Source organism: Danio rerio, chromosome 14 (assembly GCF_049306965.1).
Source record: "Danio rerio strain Tuebingen ecotype United States chromosome 14, GRCz12tu, whole genome shotgun sequence".
Lineage (NCBI taxonomy): Eukaryota > Metazoa > Chordata > Actinopteri > Cypriniformes > Danionidae > Danio > Danio rerio.
The window spans coordinates 17,448,299-17,475,343 of NC_133189.1; the positions used below are offsets into that span (position 1 = coordinate 17,448,299).

Sequence of the window (27,045 nt, forward strand, 5' to 3'; positions counted from 1 at the left end):
CTGCCCCACTGTCAGTTTGTGTGGTTGAAGACTTTTTATATCAACCGGTGAATTTGATATAAGAGCACCTCATTCATGGTTGGTAAGTGTTTGCATGTGATTGTAAGTAGGAGTGTTATCCAATGCAATTATTTGTAACAGTGTGTGGATGTGTGTTTGTTTGTTATAGGACTCTCCTTCTCGTTCAGATCATAAATGTGCCCACATTTGTCGCTGCTGTTAAAGAACATTTATGCTACAATCCAGAAGCATTTAATGCTATCTTCTAGGTGATGCTAGTGTCTGAGTACTGACTGAACTCTGTCAAAACCTCTTTTTATTGTATTTGAAAGAAAATAGAAGGTTCAGTTGCGTTCGCAGATACGGGGCCGTCAACATTGAACAATCTGTAATCAATGTGATAAACTTTTGTCCATGTTCAAATGCACCAAAGGGTATTCTGTGAATCTTCCTTTCCTGTGACTGTCTAGTTCATTAATCCATTTCAAAAGACCCTCATTATTACTCTGTATTGAGTTCTGAATGACTGACTTTTGTGTCTGTGCTTTGTGTAAAATTTAACCTGGTTGAGAGAAGCCCTTTTCCCATTGGTGGCTCTTGGTATTATTTTCTTTCTGTTTCTTGCAGGAGCTGTGGGCCCACAGGTGAAGGAACCTTTTTGGTGGTGGTGCTGCTGTGCCAGTGTGTGTTGTGGGACTCTTCTGATGCATCAGGGTGTGTGACAGGAGTGTGTTGTGGTGAAAGTGTATGGCGTATAACTTTGTCACGGGTGATCACTCCTGTGGGTAGCCCCAGTCCTGTGAGTGAATGGCTCTATTTGGGAACATTGATTTGGAGAGTATGATATTGAGTATTTTCTGTGTGTGGGTTGAATGTTAACCACTTTCAGTGCCTTATGTTAGTAAGCCCTTCATAGCTGGCTGGTCATCAGGACCTATTTTAGTGTGAACCTTTTTAAAGAATTGTAAATAAACTTTTGTATTTACTCATGTCTCCTGTCTGCTCCTTAAACTGAAAAGAGACTAATCTGTGCGACCTTTTAATATTTTTCCTGGGTTTGAATCTTTCCTGGGTTTCGGTTCCAAAACAACATAGCCCACAGTCAGTGCAAACCTCATCTGTGTCTGTAATCTTCACCAGCGCATGTAAACTTTTTTAGAGAGTAACTCTGTCATTCCGAGTACATAATAGTCCAAATGGCGACGATAAACATGGCAGCTTGTTGATGATTCAGGTTGCTAAAACAATTTGCTCCTGTGTTTTGGTGGGCTTCTCCTTTGTTTGTTTGTGATTTCACTCTCGCGTTTGTCCTTTTCTTTCTAATAGGATCAGATGACGAAGACACTTCACCACTCGCACTTTTAGACAGCCTTGTAAAACATGTCAGGACACGGCAACTTTAGTTCTTTCTTTCTTTGTGTCTGTACATCAAGACAACGACAAGGTTTGTTTGAGCTTGGGTCATCCATGGCTTGTTATTATATGCATATAGTATTTTGGTGTAATGTCTCGGGTGAGTATTTAAAACATAGCCATTCCTTGGTTTTTATTCTGGCTAGCTCCACACGAGCTTGTAATGTATCTTTGTAACCAATTAGCGCGCAGCTGTGCGTGTAGCTCCACCTTTCTCGTGTTTGGTACCCTTTCGAAAGGGTGCTGAATAAGTTGTACGGTACGCTACTGAACCGTACCGTACCATACCACTCAGTGGAAATGGGCCATTAAATAAAAATCAATGCATTTGTAGAATCTATTTATGTTCTTTCAGGTTTGTCACATTATTTTGAAAATATATTAGTTTATATATATTTTTTTTTTTTTTGGTAAATTGTGTAAGGCATTTCAGTAATGAGAAAAATCCATCAAAATAAAAATAACTTTACATGACTGTTAATAATCCAATTTTAAAAACAAATTTTAAACAGAGCTGAAGAGTGCAGACTGTTTATTTTGGAAATTTTGTTCAAAAAAGTTTTTGCTTCACTTTTGCCACAATTGCCTGGCTCGCTAGTTTGAACCTTGATTTGAAAATATACTTTTGTTTTTAGCGTGCTAACACCAAATGACACATGGAACAATTTTTTATAATAAAGAAAACACAACAAAATTGTAATATAGTCAATCAAAAGAGCTTTTCAGATACATGTCTTGAACAAGGTGTGCTTTTAACAACATTTGTTTTAAACCCAAATAGACAAAGATTATTATTATTTATTTTCAGTTGTCTAATATTACTTTATGTCAAAAACCTTTCTCACTTTTCTATCATTCCAAAGTTGGAAATTGACTTTTGTTTTAATAGTATTTTTTCAAACGCTCTACCAAAGTTTAAATAACAAAACACTCACTTGTATATCAATACTTTATTTAAAGATCACAATACTTTAAAAAGGAACATTTTTTTTAGTTTGTGACTAAAACCATTGAAGATCAACATGTGGTTCCAGCCTTCATGTCCCATCCAGAATAAAACGAGTGGATCTGGCTTAGCATTTGCCCAATTTGGAAATTAATATGATGTCCCTTTTCTCTCTGCAAAAAGATGGTTAGTTTAAAAGGAACATTTAAACAAGTATAAAGACTAAACATAACAAACTTGATTTAGGGCTACTTACAAAATTCCCATACACAGCACGCACTCATTTGGGTATGTTTTTCCATCGGTACCACACACCGGCTCATAGTTCCGGGGGCACATGACTGCGTATTGAGCGCAATTTGGCTTTAAATAAAAACATACAAAAAACATTAAATGTATGAAAGTTAATATACATTTAAAATAATGTGTAATAACATATGCAAATAAATACATTATAGTTAGTGAAAGGCAAAAAAGAAAGAAAGAGAGCATATTGCTCAACATACCACTGTAGGACAATCATCAGCTGCACTTGCCATGGCTGTTCACAACAACACAGAAGTGAAAAACAACTATTTAAGTGTATTCCTACACAACTATTGTAGTTTATACTTTCAAGTAATGACTAACATCATTATTATTCCCACAAAACATGCTGGAAACATCAAACTTTGATGCTCCCTTTGATGTTCCTTGATTGTCAAAATTAGTTTAAACTCACCAGCCAAACAAAGTACAAGCACAATCTGCGCCAGCATCATTTTTTTGTTTACAGTGACGAGTAGACAATGTAATTTAACACTTTCACATGCGATGGCCTCCTTTTATTGCACTTTATTTCCCACCCACTGACCGGTGTTGTGAAATATTCTTGTGAAAATATGTTCTAATAGGAGTTTGTCACGGTTGCAGGTTTGTGCGCTTTTCCGGAGTGTATGTTTGATCACGTGGGTTTGTTTTGTTTTGGTTGTCCATGTGTATTTGTTATGCTCACGTGACATGACGACTATCAGCGGGGCTGATTACTCACCAGCTGAGGCTCATTATTAGCCCTATATCAGGGCGACGTTTCTATGTCTCATTGTCAGTTCGTTACATCTGTTCTCATGTGTGTTATCTGTGCTCAGGCCCCTGAGGAGATATTTCTGGACCCTGTTTTTCCTGTCTGTTCCTGCCCTGTGTTCGTCGTCCTCCTAGCCTGTCACTTCCCTGTTTGTTTATTTTGACTTGGTCAAATAAACCTTATTTTCACTTGCATTTGGATCCTATTTTGACTCTTATTTTTGTTGAACGTGACAGAACGAACTGACCTTATTATGGATCCAGCGAGTGCATCCCAAATCTCCGAGTTCGTCTCGCACAGCAACGCCAGGATAGACCGTCAGGATGAGGCTTTGGTCACTTCGTCACAGGCGATCCAGGCTCTGGTCGGCCAAGTGTCGCTGCTTTCCTCCCAAGTCCAGCGGTTGATCGCTGGAGCTGCACGGGCTGACTCGGCATCGACTCCGGAGGTGACCCCGCCAGCGTCTGCGGTTGTTGGTCGCTCTGTTGAACCACGCCTTCCACCCCCGACCTGCTACTCTGGGGAGCCCCTCTTGTGTCGATCCTTTTTGTCCAAGTGTTCCCTTTATATTACGCTGCAACCATCATTGTTTGCCACCAAAAGATCCAAGGTAGCGTTTGTCATCACGCTTCTTTCAGGCAAGGCGGCCCAATGGGGAACTACAGCATGGGAACAAAAGTTACCATGCTGTGCTACCTTCGACCTGTTCTCCACAGAGTTAAAGAAGGTCTTCGATCGAGCCGCCTCCGGGAGAGAGGCTGCCCGAGTTCTTGCTGAACTCCGCCAGGGAAATCGCAGCGTGGCGGAGTACTCTATAGAGTTCCGGACCTTAGCCGCTGAATGCGGCTGGAACGCGGAGGCGCAATGGGACATGTTTTTGCACGGATTATCTGACCGGCTTCAGGATGAGATCTATTCGTTAGATCTTCCTAAAACTCTTGACGGGCTAGTTGACTTAGCTATCCGGGTTGACACTAGACTGCGCCGTCGAGAGAGTCGCCTGCAGCAAGGCGGGTTTTCGGAGCTCGTCCCTGACTTTCCGGTCCTGACTGCGAAACCGGAAGTGGTTGACCCGGAACCCATGCAGGTGGGTAGATCCTGCTTGTCCGTGCAGGAGAAGCGCCGACGGAGATCGGAGGGACTCTGCCTCTACTGTGGTGGGGCGGGGCATCGGGTGGTTTCCTGTCCCGTAAAAGACAACACCCATCAGTAGGCAAGAGGTTACTGATGGGTGAAATTAATATGGACAAATCCTCTACGTCTGCTACTTTACTGCCCGTCTCTTTATCATGGGGTTCCGGAACTCATAACACACAGGCGCTCGTCGATTCCGGGGCGGAAGGAAACTTCATTGACTCTAGTTTCGCTTTCAGTTTCAAACTTCCGGTTATAGCACTATCACAACCCATTGCAGTACGCGCACTCAGTGGACTTTCCCTTCCCACTATCACCCACTCCACCAAACCCATAAAACTGATTACGTCTGGAAATCATGTTGAACACATTTCATTTTTTTTAACAGACTGTTCCAACTCACCAGTGGTTTTAGGTCATCCTTGGTTGATTCTGCATAAACCCCACATTAATTGGGGCCTTAATTCTGTATTCTCGTGGAGTGAGAAATGTCATGAGTCTTGTCTTTCGTCTGCTCGTTCTGCTGTCTCTTGTTCTGTGTTTCAGGAGGAGCGCATGGACCTGTCAAACGTGCCCAGTGAGTACCTCGACCTGAAGAGAGTGTTCAGTAAGTCTCAAGCTGCTTCTCTACCTCCTCATCGTCCCTATGACTGTGCAATAGACTTATTGCCAGGTACGTCTCCGCCTAAAGGCAAGTTATACTCTCTTTCTATTCCTGAGAGGGAGGCCATGGAGAAATATATTTCTGATTCTCTAGCGGCCAAGATCATACGGCCCTCTTCTTCACCGGCGGGGGCGGGGTTCTTTTTCGTGAAAAAGAAGGATGGCTCTCTTAGACCCTGCATAGACTATCGAGGGCTGAACAGCATCACGGTGAAGAACACGTATCCTTTGCCGTTGATGTCTTCAGCGTTCGAGCGTCTGCAGGGGGCTTCGTTTTTCACGAAATTAGATCTCCGTAACGCTTATCATTTGGTTCGCATGAAGCAGGGTCATGAGTGGAAGACTGCGTTTTTGACCCCCAGGGGGCATTTTGAATATTGCGTTCTTCCATTCGGGCTTTCTAATGCTCCTGCGGTCTTCCAAGCACTCGTAAATGACGTGTTGCGAGACATGATAGATCAGTTTATTTATGTCTACCTGGATGACATTCTGATTTTTTCTCGTTCTCTCCAGGAACATGTGCAGCACGTCAGGCGAGTGCTTCAGCGGCTGCTAGAGAATGGGCTTTTTGTCAAGGCGGAGAAATGCGTGTTCCATGCACAGTCTGTTCCCTTTTTAGGACACATTGTGTCAGTCGAGGGGGTGCGCATGGATCCAGAGAAGGTTCAGGCTGTGGTAAATTGGCCAATTCCGGAGTCTCGTAAGGCCCTGCAGAGATTTCTGGGCTTCGCTAATTTTTACCGGCGATTTATTCGCAATTTCAGCCAGCTCGCCGCCCCTCTGACGTCCTTAACCTCCGCCAAGACTCCCTTCAGGTGGTCGAGTGTAGCACAGGCTGCATTCACTAAACTGAAAGGCTGTTTTGTTTCAGCCCCCATTCTGGTGACACCTGATCCAGCCCGGCAGTTTGTGGTGGAGGTTGACGCGTCAGAGGTGGGGGTGGGCGCTATCCTGTCCCAGCGCGCCGCCTCGGATGACAGAATTCATCCGTGCGCGTTTTTCTCACATCGATTATCTCCCGCAGAACGTAATTACGACATTGGTAATCGGGAGTTGTTGGCTGTCAAACTCGCATTGGAGGAATGGCGTCACTGGTTGGAGGGTTCGGGGGTTCCCTTTATCGTTTGGACCGATCATAAGAACCTTGAATACATCAGGTCTGCCAAACGACTTAACTCCAGGCAGGCTCGGTGGGCATTATTCTTCGGACGTTTTGACTTTACCATTTCTTATCGGCCGGGTTCCAAAAACACCAAACCCGACGCGTTATCCCGTCTTTTTGATTCTTCCGAGCGCAATCCGTCTCCTGAGCCCATCGTTCCCCAGAGCATTTGTATTTCTGCGGTGACATGGGAGATCGAGAGCAGGGTCCGCACAGCCCTGGATGGGGTAACGCCCCCGGCCGGATGCCCACCCAGTCGTTTGTTTGTGCCGGAGGAGATTCGGTCTGACGTCATTCGGTGGGGACATTCCTCCAAAGTGGCTTGTCATCCGGGGGTGAGTCGTACTTTATTTTTGGTTAAACAGCGATTTTGGTGGCCAGCTATGGCACGGGACATACGCGAGTTTGTTTTGGCCTGTTCTGTTTGTGCTGTTTCTAAGACTTCTAATCGCCCCCCTGCTGGACTCCTTCAGCCGCTGTCAGTGCCTTCGAGACCCTGGTCGCACATTTCGCTAGATTTTGTCACTGGTCTCCCGCCATCCAGTGGCAATACGGCTGTTTTGACCGTAGTGGACCGGTTCTCGAAGGCTACTCATTTCATTCCTCTGCCCAAATTACCCTCAGCCAGAGAGACAGCGGATGCTGTCATTAATCACGTCTTTCGCATTCATGGCCTCCCGACGGACGTGGTTTCTGACAGGGGGCCCCAGTTTGTCTCTAAATTTTGGAGAGAATTTTGTCATTTATTGGGAGCGACTGTAAGTCTTTCTTCTGGTTTTCATCCTCAGAGTAACGGACAAACAGAGAGGGCCAATCAAGATCTCGAGCGCATGTTACGTTGTTTGGTTTCCCAAAATCCCTCCTCTTGGAGTCAGCAGCTCCCATGGGTGGAGTACGCACACAATTCATTACCAGTGTCGGCTACGGGCCTCTCTCCGTTTCAGTGTAGTCTAGGTTACCAGCCACCAGCTTTTCCCAGTCTGGAATCCGAAATCGCGGTCCCCTCCGCCCACGCCTTTGTCCAGAGGTGTCGACGCACTTGGAGCAGGGCCAGACAGACCCTCCTCCAAGTGGGTGCGCGCACTAAGGCTAAAGCCGATCGCCACCGGTCGAAGCCTCCCGTTTACGTCGTCGGTCAAAAAGTGTGGCTTTCTACTAAGAATATTCCATTGCGTTCCGTATGTAATAAACTTGCACCTAAATTCATTGGCCCATTCACTGTCATCAAGATCATTAGTCCGGTGGCAGTCCGCCTTAAACTTCCTCCAGCGTACAGGAGAATACATCCCGTGTTTCATGTTTCCAAATTAAAGCCCGTTTTTCATACGGCAATTAACCCGCCCACACCGGTTCCCCCCCCGCCGCGTCTCCTAGATGGGGAGACCGTTTATTCGGTTAAGCGTATTCTGGACTCGAGACGGAGGGGGCGAGGATTTCAGTACTTGGTGGACTGGGAAGGTTATGGTGCGGAGGAGAGGAGTTGGGTTCCTGCAAAGGACATACTGGATCACTCTCTTATTGATGATTACAATCGCCAGGTAAGCTCTTCTGGGAGCACCAGGAGGTGCTCTTAGGAGAGGGGTAATGTCACGGTTGCAGGTTTGTGCGCTTTTCCGGAGTGTATGTTTGATCACGTGGGTTTGTTTTGTTTTGGTTGTCCATGTGTATTTGTTATGCTCACGTGACATGACGACTATCAGCGGGGCTGATTACTCACCAGCTGAGGCTCATTATTAGCCCTATATCAGGGCGACGTTTCTATGTCTCATTGTCAGTTCGTTACATCTGTTCTCATGTGTGTTATCTGTGCTCAGGCCCCTGAGGAGATATTTCTGGACCCTGTTTTTCCTGTCTGTTCCTGCCCTGTGTTCGTCGTCCTCCTAGCCTGTCACTTCCCTGTTTGTTTATTTTGACTTGGTCAAATAAACCTTATTTTCACTTGCATTTGGATCCTATTTTGACTCTTATTTTTGTTGAACGTGACAGAGTTTATGTAAATGTTCATAAATTCAACACGTATATTTATTACTTTTTATTCTGTTTTTTTTCTTCTATATTTTAAATGTGCTTCTAAGTGTGCCTCTTATTAATTGTTTATTCTACAGTATTCTAACTTTTACAAAAAATGACTAGTAAAAGTCAAATGTGTGTGCCTAGAACTGAAAATGTATTAGGGATTAATTGCATTTCTGAAATGACAGATACTAAATTTAAATCTTGAATGTTACCATTATCATGTAACCTAATGTGCTGCATCACTTCACAGCTGTTCATAATTAGGACTTGCATATGTAAAACCATTGTTTTAGCAAAACCCTGAAAAGCTACTTAAAGTGGTTCACATTGTTTAGACATTCATATTTCCAATGCAGTATGAGGAGGAAGAAATGTGTTTCTGCAGATAAAAGATCTGTGCAACGTGAAATTTATGAAATCTTTCTGATAAAAATCATGTGGAAACAAAAACTTTTTGCCATTTCATCCTAGCGGGGCTCAGCTCATGATAGTGTGTCGTAAGAGACCATTGCCTAAGTGGTACTTCCTATTAAATCTGCACCAATATATCATGTGCACTGCAAAAAGCTTTTGTTACTTTTGTTACTGCTTTTGTTAAAAGTTTTTGTCTTGTTTTTAGTGAAAATGTATAAAAATCTTTAGAACAAGAAGCATTTTCTAGATAAGTAAAAAAAAATCATAAATATTAAGTCATATTAAGAGCGTTTATCAAGCTAAATTAAAGTAAAATACTTTTATTTCAAAGATAAGATTAATTTATCATCCACACTGGCAGAGTAGTTTGCTTGTTTTAGGGAAAAACTCACTTAATTTTGATTCTTTATTTCTCTATTAAAACACTCGTCTTGACATTTTTCCATTAACTAACAAACCATTGGACTGTGGTGGGAAATCGGAGCACCCTGAAAAACTCATGCAGACACGTGGAGAAATCCAGGGAAACGATATCCCTGCCTATGTAAAAAAAATGCAGTTATAGTGCAGTTATATTGTATTTAAGTTATATGCAGCCTTGTACCAACATTTTAGAGACCTGTCTTATTTCTCATTTGTAACTTCCAATTTACAGTAAAATTAAAAACTAATACTCAACAGTTTAATTCAAAATTCAAATGTAACCCTGGACTACAAAACAAGTCATAAGGGGCAATGTTTGGAAATTGAGTATACATAATTGGAAAGCTATATTACCAATGAAATTATAGATAACTGAATCAGGCTGTTTTATTTCCAATCAACTCCTATTAGGCCTAGGCCTGTTCTGTATTACAGTTATATCATATAGGCTATAGTAGGATATGTGGTGCAAATGAAATGGGTAAAATAAATTGGTCATATTGAATGAATGTGTGTCTGAATTAGAGGGGGTGTTCGCCAGCACTGGGGGCTTGAAGGTCATCTGCTATGCACATAAAACATATGCCACAATAATTGGTAGGTCAATCTGCTGCGGCGACCCCTGAAATCAGGGATTAAACAAATGTTGAGTGATGAGTTATCATTTAATCTAATCCTAACACACTCATCATTTATTTTCAGATCGACTCAAGACACTTGGGTGGGGGGTGGTGGTGCTTGGGGGCAGTTTGGGATGGTTGGGCGATATCGCTAGGGCACTTCAGATAATTTTGGAAGGGCACTTTCTATCCAAGACTAAAAAGGGCATATGCACTGCATAGGTTTATCTCAATGTGTGATGTGCCTGCCTAGTTTGCACCTGTACTTAGCGCTGTCCAGTTGAGATCAGATCAATGAAAAAAATATCTGAATGCGATGTGTTAATAGGGCCAATGTAAAAGGCAGTACAGCATTTTTTACTAAGCAACAACGACCAACCATCAATTTAAAGCTTGTCAGAATGCAGAATATACAGATTATACACTTATTTAGCCATCCCAAAGAGGTGTAAAGTTGTTTAAATGTACCTTGTGTTTATTGATTGTGAAATTTGCCAGATATATTTATAACAAACATATGTAGACTGCTGAGTATTGTGTTTAACACACTTTTAAGCATTGTGTCTTATCACTGAGCTCTGACTGCAATTTTTCTGAAATGAAAGAATAGCAAAAACACTTTATTAAATGTCACCTGTTCATGCAGGTGGTTGGTATTAATTCCTAGTTGGGTTTACATTTACATTATAGCTTCAAAAAGATCACAATGCATTTCTGTCTGTATCTTTTATTAAGTTTAATTATAATTTTGCCAAAAAGTTTTTGATATTAGGCTCATTTACTCTGTCTTATAACAAATCACTATGCCAATTTTATTTCATGTATTTATTATTATTATTATTATCTTTACATTTATATGTAAAATATTTTTTGACAAATAATATTATATTGAAGTAAATAAAGATTATTTTCCACTTTTTTTCAGAGTATATAAGCAGAGATCATTAATATTAACAATCATTCCTAATATGGTTGTTAGGGAGTGGCCCGATTTATGGATCTGTGTGTTCCACCTGTATGTTGTGTGTCATGCCATGTGTGTTGTTGTGTGTGAGGGTGTGTGTTTGTTTACCTTTTTTTGTTGACAGCATGCTATAGAATCAGCTGATGTCATCTGCTGACTTTATCATCCTCCAGCTGAACCTTATTTGACTGGCTATATATTCCGCCTGTGGTATGTTCTGGTTATCAGTCCTTTGTTTGTCATTGTTCCTGTCTGTTGTTCCCCAGTATCCTTCGCTGTATGTTTAATGTCTTCGTTGTGGTCTGTGGCTATCTTTTGTATTGAACATTCGTGTGTCCAGTGGTATCCTTTGATACATTTTTTCATCTGTTTATTAAATACTTGCATTTGGATCCTTTCTATCCAAGTGTCGTGACTGAACGGACTGATCAAACATGGATCCAGCAATTATCTCCGGTCTGGCTGAATCTGTTTCACATGCTACCACACGCATGAACAGACATGATGATCAGATGGTCACCATCGATCGCGCTGTCCAGGCACTTGTCACTCAGATCTCTGATATCACCACACGGCTGTAATGTCTTCATGCTGTAGGTCTTCAGCAGACTGTTACAACTAACATTATTCCTCCTTTTATACCGGTTCCTGAGCAAACAGCCAGATTTTCTGAGCCTCGTCTTCCACCTCCAGCATTCTACTCCAGCCTTCCTCGTTTTCCAAGGAGGAACCGAAAGTGGCATTTATCATCCTGCTTCTCACTGGGAGATTAGCGCAGTGGGGAACTGCTGAGAGGGAACTCTTATGTTGCTGTTCGTTTGACACCCTTTCGACAGGGCTTAAAAAGGTATTTGATCGAGCCTTGGCGGGCAGAGAGGCGGCTCGGGTGCTTACGGAGTTGCAGCAGGGGCATCGGAGTGTCGCTGACTACTCCATTAAGTTCCACACCCTGGCGGCAGAGAGCAAATGGAACATGCAGGTGCAGTGGGACGTCTTTCTCCACTGGCTGGCAGACCACATAAAGGATAAAATATTTGCTCTGGATCTTCCTAAGACACTGGACGAACTCATTGATCTGACCATTCATGTGGATTTTCTCGTCTTCAGCTCAGGGAGATAAACACGCAATGCACGCATGCTCTGAGGAGATCACCTCTTTTGACTGTCAATGTAGTTTTGGGGCTGAAGGATACGCCCCTCTCGGAACCCGAAAGCATGCAGATGGGCCGCTCTAGGCTGTCGCTGGAGGAAAAGTGCAGACGCCACAGTGAGGGCCTGGTGTTGCACAGCAGTGGTGCTGATTACATTGCGATTCAGGATACAAGCCAGAGCCTGTCAGTGGAAAAGAGATTACTGATGGTTGGAGTATCTTTGAACAAATCGTCTCTTGCGGCTACTCTTTTGAATATTAAGTTGGAGTGATCATCTGGGAATTTTAGTACTCAAGCACTTATTGACTCTGGTGCGAAGGGAAATTTTATTGACTCTGCTTTAAATCAAAGACTCAGACTTACTGTGATTTCTCTCTCCCAACCTATATCTATTCATGCATTCAATGGTTTTTCTCTTCCTTCCATTACTCATTCCACTGGTCCTATAAGACTGATCACCCCTGGTACCAACATTAAACACACCTGCCTGTAATTATCATGTGGTGTTCAGGTCCAAATTAATTGGTTCAGGTGTGTTTAATATGGGTAGCAACTGAAATCTGCAGGAAGGTGGCTTTCCAGGAACAGGATTGGCCACCCATGCTCTAGCAGCTAGGATCATCAGTCTTTCTTAATCCCCAGTAGGGGTGGGGGTTTTTTCATGAAAAAGAAAGATGGCTCCCTCTGTCCTTGTATAGACTACCGAGGGCGGAACGCTATCATGGTAAAGAATACTTATGCTTTGCCGCTGATGTCTTTTGCCTTCGAACTTCTGCAGGGGGCGTCCTTTTTCACAAAATTAGACCTCCATAACCCTTACCATTTGATTCGCATTTGAGAAGGCAATGAATGGAAGATTGCTTTTAATACCCCCAGGGTGCACTTTGAATATTGTGTTCTTCCGTTCAGGTGGTCTGTCCAATGCCCCTGCAGTCTTCCAAGCACTCGTGAATGATCAGTTGAGAGATATGCTAGACCAGTTAATTTATGTTTAGCTGGATGACATACTGATATTTTCCCATTCTCTCCAAGAACATATACAACATGTTAGGCGAGTGCTTCAGAGGCTGCAAGAGAATGAGCTTTATGTCTAGGCGGAGAAATGCGTATTTCATGTCTGTTTCTTTTCTGGGACATATTGTGTCAGTCGAGGGGATGCGCATGGATCCAGAGAACGTTCAGGCTGTGGTAGATTGGCCAATCCCAGACTACCGCAAGGCTCTGCAAAGGTTACTTGGGTTTGCAAATTTTTACCAGCGTTTCATTCCCAACTACAGCCAGCTTGCCATGCCTCTGACTGCCTTAACCTCCATCAAGACTCTGTTCTGGTGGTTTAATACAGCGCAAGTTGCGTTTGACAGTATGAAAAGCTGCTTTGTTTCAGCACCCATTCTTATTGCCCCTGATCCATCACGGCAGTTCGTGGTGAAGGTTGATGCATCAGATGTGGGGGTCGGTGCTATCCTGTCCCAGCGCTCTTCCTCGGATGGCAAGATGCATCCCTGCACGTATTTTTCACAGAGTCTAAACAATGCAGAACGAAATTATGATATTGGTAATCGAGAACTGCAGGCTGTCAAGCTTGCATTGGAAGAGTGCATCAATGGCCAGAGGGTTTTGGAGTTCCCTTTATCGTTTGGACCGATCATAAAAGTCTGGAGTACATCCAATCTGGCAAAAGATTAAACTCTAGGCAGGCGTGGTGGGCTTTATTTTTCGAGTTTTCCATCTCGTATTGACCAGGTTCTAAGAACGTTAAACCTGATGCTCTCTGTCTCGAATTTTTTATCACTCCGAGCATGCATCATCTCCTGAAGACATTGTGCCACGCAGACTTTTTATCTCTGCTGTCACCTAGGTGATCGAGTCAAGGGTCCGCATGGCCTTAGAAGGGGTAACGCCCCAGTCGTATCCTTTGATACATTTTTTCATCTGTTAATTAAATACTTGTATTTAGATCCTTTCTGTCTAAGTGTCATGACAGGGAGCTTCTGGTTCTATGGCTATTTTAAGAGGCAATAAATGAGCACATAAATCCATTTCAGGGTCATTTTATAACCTGATATCAGAAAACAATTTAACTTATTGAATCAATGCCGTATGACACTTGTAATTGAAAAGGCAAATAACTGGCAATAACCATTTTCAATTTAGGTCAAAAATGCAGTTGAAGAAGAAGGGATTAAATATATTTGCCTATATTTTCCACTCACAAGGTCATCATGTTCTTGAGCAAAATATTACCAAACTTCTACTGCTGTCACTTGCATAATAGTGTGTAAATGTAATTCAACAAATTATGAAACAGACTTTGATAATCATCATGACTGATAAACTGACAACACTGATAAAAACAATGGGCAAGGCACTTCCTTATCCTGTGACTGAACTATAAGATCACTATTTTAAAGTCAAGGTGTCTTTATTAATATAAATAAATTTTACAAATAGAAGTTAGTTTTACAGACAGGAAATTCAGCAGTCCATCACTAAAATTGATTCCATATGTACTTCAGTACACTGAACCAAAATACAAAATCATGATGAAAACCTATACACACATACATCCAGGAACAAATTGCCATCGCTAGCAGAGAATGTGGTCTCTCTCATCTATTACCATTTTATTTAGTAATTCTACGGCTGCAGATATAAAAGTATTATATTACGTATTCTAAGTGTCTGTTAGCTCCCCATCTGGGGTCGCCACAGTGGAATAAACTGCCAACTTATCTAGCATATGTTTTACGCAGCGGATGCCTTTCCAGCCGCAACCCATCACTGTGAAACATCCATACACACTGATTCACATACACACTCATACACTACGATCAATTTTAGCGCACCCAATTCACCTGTACCACATATTTTTGGACTTGATCTTTTGAAACCCACGCAAACACGGGGAGTATATGCAAACTCCACATAGACATGCTGACACAGCTGAGGCTCGAACCAGTGACCTTTTTGGTGTGAGGCGAACCTACCCCCTGTGCCAATTTAACTTATATTTAGTTAACTTTTTTTTTGTTTATACTTTTTCTTATTCGTTTAAAATTATTAGCAATTTGTGAAATTTATCATTACATTTTTGTATATTTTATTTATACCATGTATCATTTCATTATTTGTTATCTGACTTTTCAATTGTTTTTGTATAACTGAATTTCATCATGATTGTTTCTCTTTTAATGTTTAATGTGGAGATTTACCTATGTGTGCATGTGTGTTTGTCTATGAGTGTGTGTTTGTTTCAAGACAACTAATTAAAAGAACATCACTGAATCAACGTTTTGCTTTACTGCAAGAAAATGTTCATTTAAGCATTGAGACAATACACTTGATATAGATGTGCAGTTGTTTGTATTACATGCATAAAATAATGATTTGTTTAAAGTATATACATATTTTCAGAACAGTGTTTTTCTAATCAGCTACGAGCACAATGGAATTAGCACATTACTTCTTGCTTATGAATGCTGAATCAGTCTCAAACTGTTTATTCTGCAGTATCTTTAAAATAGTTATTCTTAGCAATTGTGTGTTCAAATATTTTTTTTCAGTGCTTTTTAGTAAGATTTTTCTTGTTGGTTTTTATTCATCTTAGTGGGCAAGACCTTACATTTATATTTATATTTAGTTATTTAGCAGACGCTTTTATCCAAAGCGACTTACAAATAAGGATAAGGAAGCAATTTACACAACTATAAGAGCAACAATGAATAAGTGCTGTAGGCAAGTTTCAGGTGTGTAAGGACAGTATAAGAAACAAAACATTAGTAATTTTTTATTTTTTTTTGTAGTTAGTGGAGGAGTCAGAGAGGGAATTGCATATTGGTAAGGAAAGTGGAGACTAAATAGTTGAGTTTTCAGTCGCTTTTTGAAGACAGCGAGTGACTCTGCCGTTCTGATGCAGTTAGGGAGTTCATTCCAGCTACTGGGCAGATTGAGCGCGTGCGTTCGGGAAAGTGTTTTGGAGGGCCTATAAATCTGCAGAAGTGAGAGCAGATAAGAAGAGGGCGCAGCCAGAAATCGCTTTGTAAGCAAACATCAGAGCTTTGAATTTGATGCGAGCAGCAACTGGCAGCCAGTGCAAGCGGAGTGACACCACTCGTGCTGCTGCATTCTGAAGCATCTGAAGAGGTTTGATAAAGTTAGCTGGGAGCCCGGCTAGTAGAGAGTTGCAATAGTCCAGTCTGGAGAGAACAAGAGCTTGAACAAGGAATATTGTGTTCTTCCTTTCAGGTGGTCTGTCCAATGCCCCTGCAGTCTTCCAAGCACTTGTGAATGATGTGTTGAGAGATATGCTAGACCAGTTCATTTATGTTTAGCTGAATGACATACTGATATTTTCCCATTCTCTCCAAGAACATATTCAACATGTTAGTCGAGTGCTTCAGTTGCTGCAAGAGAATGAGGTCTAGGCAGAGAAATGTGTATTTCATGTCTGTCTCTTTCCTGGGACATATTGTGTCAGTCGAGGGGATGCGCATGGATCCAGAGAAAGTTCAGGCTGTGGTAGATTGGCCAATCCCAGACTACCGCAAGGCTCTGCAGAGGTTTCTTGGTTTTGCTAATTTTTACCAGCGTTTCATTCCCAACTACAGCCAGCTTGCCGTGCCTCTGACTGCTTATACAGTGCAAGTTGCGTTTGACCGTATGAAAAGCTGCTTTGTTTTAGCACCCATTCTTATTGCCCCTGATCCATCACGGCAGTTCGTGATGAAGGTTGATGCATCAGAGGTGGGGGTCGGTGCTATCCTGTCCCAGCGCTCTTCCTCGGATGGCAAGATGCATCCCTGCGCGTATTTTTCACATAGTCTAAACAATACACATAGTCATAAAAATCTGGAGTACATCCAATCCGGCAAAAGATTGAACTCTAGGCAGGCACGGTGGGCTTTATTTTTTGGATCTTTCGAGTTTTCCATCTCGTACCGACCAGGTTCTAAGAATGTTAAACCTGATGCTCTCTGTCTCGAATTTCTGATCAGTCCGAGCATGCATCATCTCCTGAAGACATTGTGCCACGCAGACTTTTTATCTCTGCTCTCACCTGGGTGATCGAGTCAAGGGTCCGCATGGCCTTAGAAGGGGTAACGCCTCCGCCTGGATGCCCACCAGGTCGTTTATTTGTGCCAGAGGAATTATGATCTGATGCCATCCATTGTCACTCTTGCAAGTTGACCTGTCATTCAGGGGTGAGTCGCACCTTGTCTCTAATCAAACAATGATTCTGGTGGCCGGTTATGGCTCGTGACATAAAGGATTTTGTGTTGGCTTCCAGCAGCTCTCGTGGGTTGAGTACTCACATAACTCATTACCAGTGTCTGCCACGGTAGCGTTTGATCCAGGTTGGGTTTCTTTAGCAGTGGGGTTACCCTAGCCTGTTTAAATGAAGTGGGGAATAAACCAGAGTCAAGAGATGTGTTGATTATGTGAGTCAGTGTTGGTATGACTGCAGGGGAAATGGATTGCAATAAATGCGTGGGAATGGGATCAAGCGGACAGGTGGTTGCATGGCTGGATTGCATGAGTTTAGTCACCTCAGACTCAGAGAGCTGAGAAAAAGAGGTGAGCGTGGGTGGTGATGGTGGTGTATCTTGCCTGTTTGTTAAAGGTGCAGCAAATTGAGCACTGATTTTTGCCGTTTTGGTGTAAAAGAATGTAGCAAAGTCATCAGTAGTTAGAGTGGAGGATGCAGGTGGAGGTTTAGGATAGAGGAGGGAGGAAAATGTTTTAAAAAGTAGGCGAGGATTGGTGGCATTGTTGATTTTTTGATGGAAGTATGTCTGCTTTGCAGAAGTAACCTCAGCTGAGAAAGAAGACAGAAGAGTTTGGTATGTTATGAGGTGTAAAGGATTTTTAGTTTTCCGCCAAATTCTCTCTGCAGCCCGAAGTTTTAAGCGATGCTCACGGAGAACATCAGAGAGCCAGGGTGCAGGAGAACTGGCACGGGCTGGCCTGGATGTAAGAGGACATAGTCTGTCTAGACATGATGCTAGTGTGGAGCAGAGTGTATCAGTTGCACAGTTAGTATCCTGTGTAGAGATTTTGCAAGGTGGAGGAAGAGAGTCTGAAACAATGGTGGATAGTCTATTGGGTGAGAGAAAGCGTAGGTTTCTGCGAAAGGCAACTAGTGTTGGAGTGTGTGGCGGCTCAGGAGTAATGTGGATGTTGAGAGACAGAAGAAAATGATCCGATTTGTGTAGTGGAGTTACTAGTGTTTGGTCAGGCAAGCATAGTCAGGAAGTCATTAGCTACTGGTCTTTCAATGTGGATGTTAAAGTCACCTAGCACCAACAAGGGAGTGTCATAAACAGAAAAAGATGAGAGAAGAACATTCAGTTCATCTAAGAAGTGACCTAATGTACCAGGTGGGCGGTAGATGACAACCACATTTATGTAGAAGGGGTGGATAATGGTGACTGCATGGAATTCAAAGGAGCTGATCTTTGTCAGGGACGGTCTCTGAGTAAATGTCCATGCTCTGGAAATTAGTAGTCCAGTCCCACCCCTTCTCTCTGTCTGGCGAGGAGTGTGGGAAAAATAGAAATTAGCAGAGAGAGCTGCATGTGTAGCAGTGTCCTCTGGTCTCAACCAGGTCTCAGTTAGAGCCATGAGATTATAGTTAGAATGTGTAGCTATGGAGGTAATAAGATCTGCCTTGCTCACAGCAGATTGAAAATTCCAGAGGCCCACGAAGAGAGAGAATTGTGAAATAGCAGATACTGAATGAAGGTTGTGAGGATTACGCATAGAGCGTACCTCACGTGTTTTGCGAGTGTTACTAACAACAGAAATGAGTAAACACATAATAAAAGTGCAAAATGAAAACAATAATAAGTGCAAAGACAAAGTAAAATGAAATAAAAAAAGTAAAGTACTCAAGTGCTTTGTCGGTTTCTTTGCTTGGTGAAGTCTCACAGGTAGAGTTGATGGTCTTTACACTCGTTGGTGTTCACACGAGGCTGCCGTGACCGCTGCCACGGTGAGATTAGCTGCTTATATACTCCCCAGAGCACTAGCTGATTGGGTTCAGCTGGACACCCAGAGCACTAGCTGATTGGATTCAGCTGTACACGTCTCGAGAGTAAAAACACCCGAATGTTTTATTCAACTTCTCCAGCACGTTTTTACGTAGCGGATGCCCTTCCAGCTGCAACCTATCTCTGGAAAACATCCACACACACTCATTCACACTCATACACTACGAACAATTTAGCCTACCCAATTTACCTGTACCACATGTATTTGTTCTGTGGGGGAAACCGGAGCACCCAGAGGATCCCACGCGAACGCAGGGAGAACATGCAAACTCCACATAGAAATGCCAACTGACCCAGCTGAGGCTCGAACCAGCAGGCATATTATAGGCTTTATGTAATATTATCTTCTATCAGCATATGGAAGAGTGATTCTACATAAAGGTTCTCGTTTGATATGGCAACATTTTTCCAACATTTAAATTTAGACAACGTCATTAAATTACCCTTTGACTTCTGAAAACAAGAGAACAAAGATAACCTTCCCTACTTTCTGGCAATATTACCGTTATTTATATATATATATATATATATATATATATATATATATATATATATATATATATATATATATATATATAACCCTTGTAGAGTGTTCAAATTTACTACCCTTTCATTGTGTTTGAGATGAAAACATCCACTAAAATAAACTGATGTCAAAATGCAGTATAAAACTTTTCAATGTAAAAGGTAATTGTGGACTGGATTTTTTTTCACCTTTTATCACAGTCTTTGACATGTAAAAGATTAGTAACAATATTGCCTTAGATGCATTGTTAGTTTTTGGGCAACATAAGATTAAAAAAAAAAATCTCAAATTTACTTTTTGTGGCTGTTTTTGCCCAATCGACTTCCATTATAACCACATTTTTTAATTGCAAAACCATGACACCATAAAATTTTGCACTCTTGATAAAAAAAAAACAAAATTTTTTTTTTTATCTTGAGTAGGGCATCCCGGTGGCACAGTGAGTACAGTATATGTGTGAATGGGTGTGTATGGATGTTTCCCAGTGATTTGTTGCAGATGGAGGGTCATCCACTGCATAAAACATATGCTGGATAAATTGAGTGATTCCGCTGTGGTGACCCCAGATTAATAAAGTAACTAAGCCAAAAAGAAAATGAATGAATGAATCTTGAATTAAAATTGAAAATTGTAGCTAAAATTAGTAATTTTTATTCAAGATTCATTCATTCATTCATTTTCTGTTGATCATCAGTTGGCAGCACAATTCAGTCTACAATACTTTTTATATTGATGATAAGTCATTTTGTCATTTGTCATTAGTCATTTTGTTAGCCCCCCCCCCCCCCCCCCCCCCCCCCACCAAATCAGTGACCTCATTTATGAATTAAAGAGTTAAAATCCTGCCATTTAAAAAAATATATATTGTTTTGATCAGGACTGACAAATTTATGCCAAAAACAAGTTATAAATATTTATCTGATGCATTTTACAACATGTTTTCAATTGGAAAATAACGAAAAGGTAGTGAATTTGTCCAAAGTGTATTGTTGAGTTTTATTTTTTTATTTATTTCAAAGAATTTTCCCAAAATATGTTTAACATGTTTAATAAATATGTCACCAAAAATCATTTCGCTAGCTGAAACACAGAAAATGTTATGGCCAAACTAAGACTCAAAATCTCTCCAGAATGAATAAAAAAGCATCCCCAACAGCACAAAAGGGTTAATAGCACAGTAACATCAGTGACAAAATGGAGCAACAGTGAGTAACATAATGATGATCAGTGGTGTTACCCCTAAGGAAAATAAGGAAAAGGAACACCAGTGACAATTTTAGAAAAAATGTTACAAAATGTCTGTTGCGAGGTATCAAACCACATGTTGGCGATCTTGATATACACTATAAAAATGACTGCAATTTTAACTGCAAAAAAACCATGCTACAGTAAATATTGTAACTTGGTTAAAAGCATGTTTCCCTGATAAGTGCGAGTAATAATTGTAAACTGACTTTCTCAGAATTCCCAGCATGACACTTGTTTTTATGCCTTTTTGTTGACATTACTATGTTTTTTAATAAATAAATGTGTGATGTGTAGACTTTCATACTTCAAAACACTGATGTATAATACTATAAATTATAGAAATACGGTATTTTACCTCAACATTTAGAAAATTAGTTTAAGTATTAGTGGATATTTAAAGGTTAAGTTCTGGCAACAAGAGCAGCTGGTTTTTCACCATTTTACAGATTTTTTTATAGTAAAGTATTAGTTCATTTATATCCATTTTTTTACTGTTCCCAATAAAGGAGATCACACCATGGATGTCAAAAGCAGCAGGAAATGGAATGAAAAATGTCAAGTTTTGTCATATGTAGTGTATGTTTCAAAATAGATTTTTTTGTTAATAGGTAGCACTCCAGGAGACTACTATTACTTTTTATATCATTCACAATGATTGTTATGAATACATAAGTTGTATTTTGAATGACAGAAAAATCTCTCTTTTTGTTTCCCTCAAGTTAAAGCACTTTCCTTCAGTATATGGCTGTGGGGACAAGCAGTTTTATGGTGTTTGAAATTTTACAAAAGTAATTAAACAACAAATATTGCCACATTCATGACTCAAAAGGTGTCATTGTTTAAGTAACATCTTGTCACAATTCGAAATATAAAGAATTTGAAAATATTTCTGTTATGTCTAGAGAAAGACAAATGGAATGTTTTGTAGAATGACAAACTGACACATTAATTTCACCAATACATTAATGTGATTGTCACCTTGATTCTTTTACTTAAATTGAGATTGACAATACAGTACATGCACAATGAATAAACAGAAAACAAAGCTAAATCAAAACATTTTTTTCAAGACTTCACACTTCACTGATGATTGATTATAAAGCTTGTTTGGCATGTTGTCCCGGGAGAGAGCCCTGAGCTCATAAGATCCTTGAGCCCAGGGCTCCCTCCCGTTTGCAAGGCGAGAGGGAAGTTTTAGCTCAGGTAGATCTCAATAACTCCCCTGCTGTAGTAGTTAATGAACAGATAGTGATTGCTCTTAAGAGAGCATGTCTATAGTGCCAATTTGAATTAGTCAATTAACCTAAGTTGCATGTTTTTGAATGGAGGGAGGTAACAGGGAAACCCGGGGGAACCCATTTGAGCATGGAGAGAACGGGTAAACTCCGCACAGAAACGTTGGCTGGCTTGGTAAGGTCTAGAACAAGTGACGTTCTTGCTGTGAGGCAACAATGCTAACCACTGGGCCACTGTCCCACCCATCTAGGAAAGGAGGAGTAGGGGTGGAAGGGAGATTCTTTAAAATGAAGATGGCTGTTATGTGGAACTTAGGGTATTTAATGTAGCTTAAGAATCGTCTGATTGGTGAATCATAAATTGAATAACCCGGGGCCGGCTGCAAGCAATCATAAGCACGTGATCCTCTCGAAATTAGTTTATTAATAAAATTCACAAATGGTTAAGAGAAAAAACACTCGCCGTGTCTGAAAATTCAAAAGTGTACTTTTGTTCTTCTTGTTGTTTTCTTGTTTCACCTATTTTTAATTGAATACACAGGAGCTGATTTGTTTAATGCAGGCAGACAGTAAGATAAAGCCTTTGTACATTAAATTCTTGCTTTTATAAAACCATGTCAAAATATTCAGCTTAATGTTCACGATGGCCTGTTACAACATTCAATAGTTCTCAACTAAAGTTTAAGAGTGATTTAAACTGAAATTGAAAAAATGCATTGTAACAACAGCGAACATCTAAAAAGATTTATTTGAACATAATTAGATATATTTTATACATCAGTCATTTTTTGTAAAAGTTTGGATATAGTAACCAACAATGAATTTGAAAGGATTAAAATCCATTAAAATATATGAAAATATATGTATTCTCAAATTTGTGAACATTCACATAACTCCACCCATTGGAAGTTTTTCACAAGAACTGAATATTACACAACTCCGCTCAGTGGATGGGAAATAAAGTTCAATAAAAGGAACTCACCACCTCTGAAAGTGATTAATTACTTTGTCAACACGTCGCTGTAAACAAACAACTATGCTGGCGCAGATTGTTCTTCTACTTTCTTTGGCTGGTGAGTTTGGAAACTAATTTTGACAATTAAGGAACATCAAATTTGGATGTTTCCACGATGTTTTGTATCAAAATAATGTTTTTATGTTTATTCATTACTAATAGTTGTGTAGAAAACACTTTAATAATTGATTTGTGCATCTATGTTGTTATAAACAGCCATGGCAACAGCAGCTGATGATTGTCCTTCAGTGGTAAGTTGAGCAATATATCCTTATGCTCTCTATATTTTTTTATCCATCTTTTACCAGCTATTTGTATGTGCATTTATTTACAGCCAAACTGCAGTCAATACCCCCAGCAACTGCCCATCTGCAACAGGGAATATAGGCCTGTATGTGGTACAGATGGAATTACGTACCCAAACGAGTGCGTGCTGTGTGCGACTATTTTGTAAGTAGACCTACATGTAATTCAAGTTTGTAATGTTTGGTTTATCTGCTTGTTTTAATGTTCTCTTTAAATTGATCATCTTGTTGCAGTAAGGAAAAGCTCAACATCATATTAATCTCCAAAAAGGGTGAATGCTGAGCCAGATCCACTCAGTTTATTTGGGATGACGTGAAGGCTGGAACTATGTGTGGCTTTTTACTGGGTGTTCATCTCAAAATGAAGAATTTGTTCTTTTTTAAAATATTCAAATCTTTAAATAAACCCTTGATGTACAAGTCAGTGTTTTGTTATTTGAATTCTGGTTATTTGAACCTCTGGAATAATTAAACTATGAGGTCTAATAAAATGTTGTCTTGAGTATTTAGTTTTGATCATGACAATGACATGTTTTCTCTAGTTTTTGCCATAATGATATATTTTGATTATATTATATTATATTATATTATATTATATTATATTATATTATATTATATCACTAACACATTATTTTACTAGTTATTTAGCAAGATAATAGTATTCAGCCTAAAGCGCAATTTAAAGACTAAGCTAGGTTATGTTAAAGAAAACGTAGGAAAGCCATCGTGGTTTCTTCTGTAGACTGTAGACTAAAATTCCTAAAGGACTAATTATATTGACATATTTATTATATTATATTATATAAACTGTTTTTACTCCAGCCAAACTAAAATAAAGAAGACTTTCTTCAGAATAAATACAATTATAGGAAATACTGTGAAAATATCCTTGGTCTTTTAAACATAACTTTAGAATTCATGTACATATACAGTTAAAGTCAGAATTATTAGCCCCCCATTAAATTATTTTTTCTTTTTTAAAATAATTTCTAAATTATGTTTAGCAGAGAAAGTAAATTTTTACATTATTTCTGATAATATTTTTTCTTCTCGAGAGAGTTAGAATAAAAGCTGTTTTATTAAAAAAAAATAAAAAAAAACATCTCAAGGTAAAAATTATTAGCCCCTTTAATCATTTTATTTTTCAATTGTCTATAGAACAAACCATTGTTATACAATAACTTGCCTGATTACCCTAACCTGCTTAATTAATCTAATTAACTTAGTTAAGCCTTTAAATATTACTTTAAGCTGTATAGAAGTGTCTTGAAAAATATCTAGTCAAATATTATTTACTTTTATCATGCAAAGATTAAATAAATCAGTTAATAGAAATGAATTATTAAAACTATTATGTTTAGAAATGTGTTGAAAAAATCTTCGCTCTGTTAAACAGAATTTGGGGAAAAAATAAACAGGGGGGCTAATAATTCTGACTTCAACTGTATATGTGTGTTTTGTTTAATCATTTCTGCCAGACCCCCTTTCACTTCTCAAATTAAACCACACATAGATGAGGCATAATGGCAAAACAGTCTGATTGCCTTTGTACAGTATGTTTCCATGTATGTATGTATCTTTTATCGGGTTGACTTTAATGGAATAACGTTGCATGAACATTACAATCTACAAAATTTTCACGAACACAAAGTGAAAATTTAAACCAACAGGACTTTAAATTGACTGTTTTGCCATTGTGCCTTATTTTAGTGTGGTTTCATCTGAGAAGACAAAGGGCGTCTGGCAGAAATGCAGTAACTATTCCTGCACATTTAAAATGAAAGCTTACTATTAAATCTGCTGCAGCCTGTCATTAAAAATATTAAAACATTACTTCAGCAGTTTAAATGTAAGTTGTTTATCTTAATTCAATTTTAATTATTTTTAATTAATAATTATTATACAATAATAATTTGCTGTACTTTATTATAATTTTTTTTGTAAATTCACTTAAAATTAAGCTCCATCTCACCTCACAACTTAACACTCTAGTGCAGGGATTCTCAACCGGTGGGCCGCTGCCCACTAGTGGGCCTCAGCAATCCTGCAGGTGGGCCGCGAGATACCTTAAAATTAACTCTTGATTTTAAGGGTGTCACGAGATCTCGCGAGATTAAAACTGATTTTTTATTGAGGTAAAAAGTTGTCTTGTGAGTTGAAATGTTGGCATGATGGAGCGTGAGGGTAAAATTAGCATTGAAGATTGGAAGCAGGATTGAATTTGAACTGCAAATCAAGTGCTTTGCATACACCTGGCAAGTATTTTTTGTATGTTAACGAGAGAGAAAGAGAGCGCAACACTCACCACCATTACATCAAGATGCCTACTGGCTTAAAAAGGCCTAGATAAAAAGAATATGGCCAAATGAGAGCATTTCTGTCATAAACTATAGGAAAACAACTTGTAAAAGAGAAAATAAAAAAATTAAACCATGCGAACACAATAAACACAGGTATGGAGAAAAGAGCGCTCTTTTGTTATCAGCTGTTAGTCAGCGCCCGCTCTGTTTTTTCCTGGCCATTGCGCCTTTTGCCGTGTGTAAATGCGAACAATCATATACGAGTCACCTTTAAAATATGATAAATGTAAGCAGGTCATCAAAAAAAAAAAAAATCGGATAATGCCACAAAATCCGAATTGACCATCAAGATCTGCAATGTGAATACTTTGAAATTCTACGGGGGAAAAGCCAGTCAGTAGAGTTTCCTATTTTCCATTTATATATTAACAAATATTGTGCAGTGTTTGCATTTTCATTGCATAGAATTCAATATAAACTAATATAAAACTATTGCATACGTAAAATTATGGGAATAATTATGGAAATTGCATACATAAAAAATCGAAGCAAGTTCAATACAGGTAAAAAAAAAAACATTTAAATTGTTTTGCATTTTGTGATTAAAAAAAAAAAAAAATATATATATATATATATATATATATATATATATATATATATATATATATATATATATATATATATATATAAATCTATTTTTCATTCATATATTAGCAAAATATTTCCTCCGGGTGCTCCGTTTTACCCCACAGTCCAGAGACATGAGGTATAGATGAAATGGGTAGGCTAAATTGTCCGTAGTGTATATGTATGTGTGTGAATGAGTGTGTGTGGATGTTTCCCAGAGATGGGTTGTGGCTGTAAGGGCATCTGCTGTGTAAAAATGTGCTGGATAAGTTGGCGGTTCATTCTGCTGTGGTGGGATTAATAAAGGGACTTAGCCGACAAGAAAATGAATGAATGAATATATATATATATATATATATATATATATATATATATATATATATATATATATATATATATATATATATATATATATATATATAGGGCTTGACATTAACTTTTTTAATCACCAGCCACTGTGGCTAGTAGATTTCCAACGTTACTAGCTATTAACCATTTTCACTAGCCACAATTTTGTTGTTGGCAAAATATATTTTATACACATAAATATGACTTTGACATGCTAAAATTACTTGATTTAGACTTTGTGTTATGTCCACACACCTCAATAATTTAACTTTTTTTGTGTATGAACTTGCTTAATTTGCATGAGCAAATGGGTTGTGGTTCATGGTGTCGCATTGCAATTCATTTTTATTTCACAGGACTTTTCAGGGCTCAAAATGAAGGATTTACCAAATGTATCTCTAACCACACCAAAAATAAGAACGT

At 39.4% G+C, this 27,045-nt stretch overlaps 2 protein-coding genes and 1 long non-coding RNA gene across 3 annotated transcripts in view; 1 reads left to right on the top strand and 2 right to left on the bottom strand.

Moving 5' to 3' along the window:
* LOC101882685 (uncharacterized) overlaps positions 1–27,045 on the bottom strand; it is a 396,146-nt gene that overhangs the window by 347,095 nt on the left and 22,006 nt on the right. The gene's annotated exons all lie outside the window — the stretch shown is intronic.
* On the bottom strand, positions 2,349–3,159 carry spink2.2 (serine peptidase inhibitor, Kazal type 2, tandem duplicate 2). The gene is made up of 4 exons (NM_001386507.1): positions 3,081–3,159; positions 2,866–2,900; positions 2,616–2,722; positions 2,349–2,532 (listed from the first exon to the last, which is right to left on the bottom strand). Exons 1-4 carry the CDS (start codon positions 3,118–3,120, stop codon positions 2,487–2,489), a joined length of 228 nt encoding a protein of 75 aa, NP_001373436.1. The 5' UTR covers positions 3,121–3,159; the 3' UTR covers positions 2,349–2,486.
* Positions 23,023–23,838, top strand: spink2.7 (serine peptidase inhibitor, Kazal type 2, tandem duplicate 7). Its single transcript, NM_001386620.1, has 4 exons — positions 23,023–23,100; positions 23,259–23,293; positions 23,377–23,492; positions 23,582–23,838. The coding sequence occupies exons 1-4, from the start codon at positions 23,064–23,066 to the stop codon at positions 23,628–23,630; spliced, it is 237 nt and encodes a 78-aa protein (NP_001373549.1). The 5' UTR covers positions 23,023–23,063; the 3' UTR covers positions 23,631–23,838.

Excerpts from the sequence above, each read along its gene's own strand:
- spink2.2 (NM_001386507.1), bottom strand. The coding sequence starts at position 3,120 with ATGATGCTGGCGCAGATTGTGCTTGTACTTTGTTTGGCTG. Across the intron at positions 2,901-3,080 it reads GCTTGTACTTTGTTTGGCTG|CCATGGCAAGTGCAGCTGAT; the intron begins GTGAGTTTAAAC and ends TGTTGTGAACAG. Across the intron at positions 2,533-2,615 it reads GTGCTGTGTATGGGAATTTT|AGAGAAAAGGGACATCATAT; the intron begins GTAAGTAGCCCT and ends ATCTTTTTGCAG.
- spink2.7 (NM_001386620.1), top strand. The coding sequence starts at position 23,064 with ATGCTGGCGCAGATTGTTCTTCTACTTTCTTTGGCTG. Across the intron at positions 23,101-23,258 it reads TCTTCTACTTTCTTTGGCTG|CCATGGCAACAGCAGCTGAT; the intron begins GTGAGTTTGGAA and ends TGTTATAAACAG. Across the intron at positions 23,493-23,581 it reads GTGCTGTGTGCGACTATTTT|TAAGGAAAAGCTCAACATCA; the intron begins GTAAGTAGACCT and ends ATCTTGTTGCAG.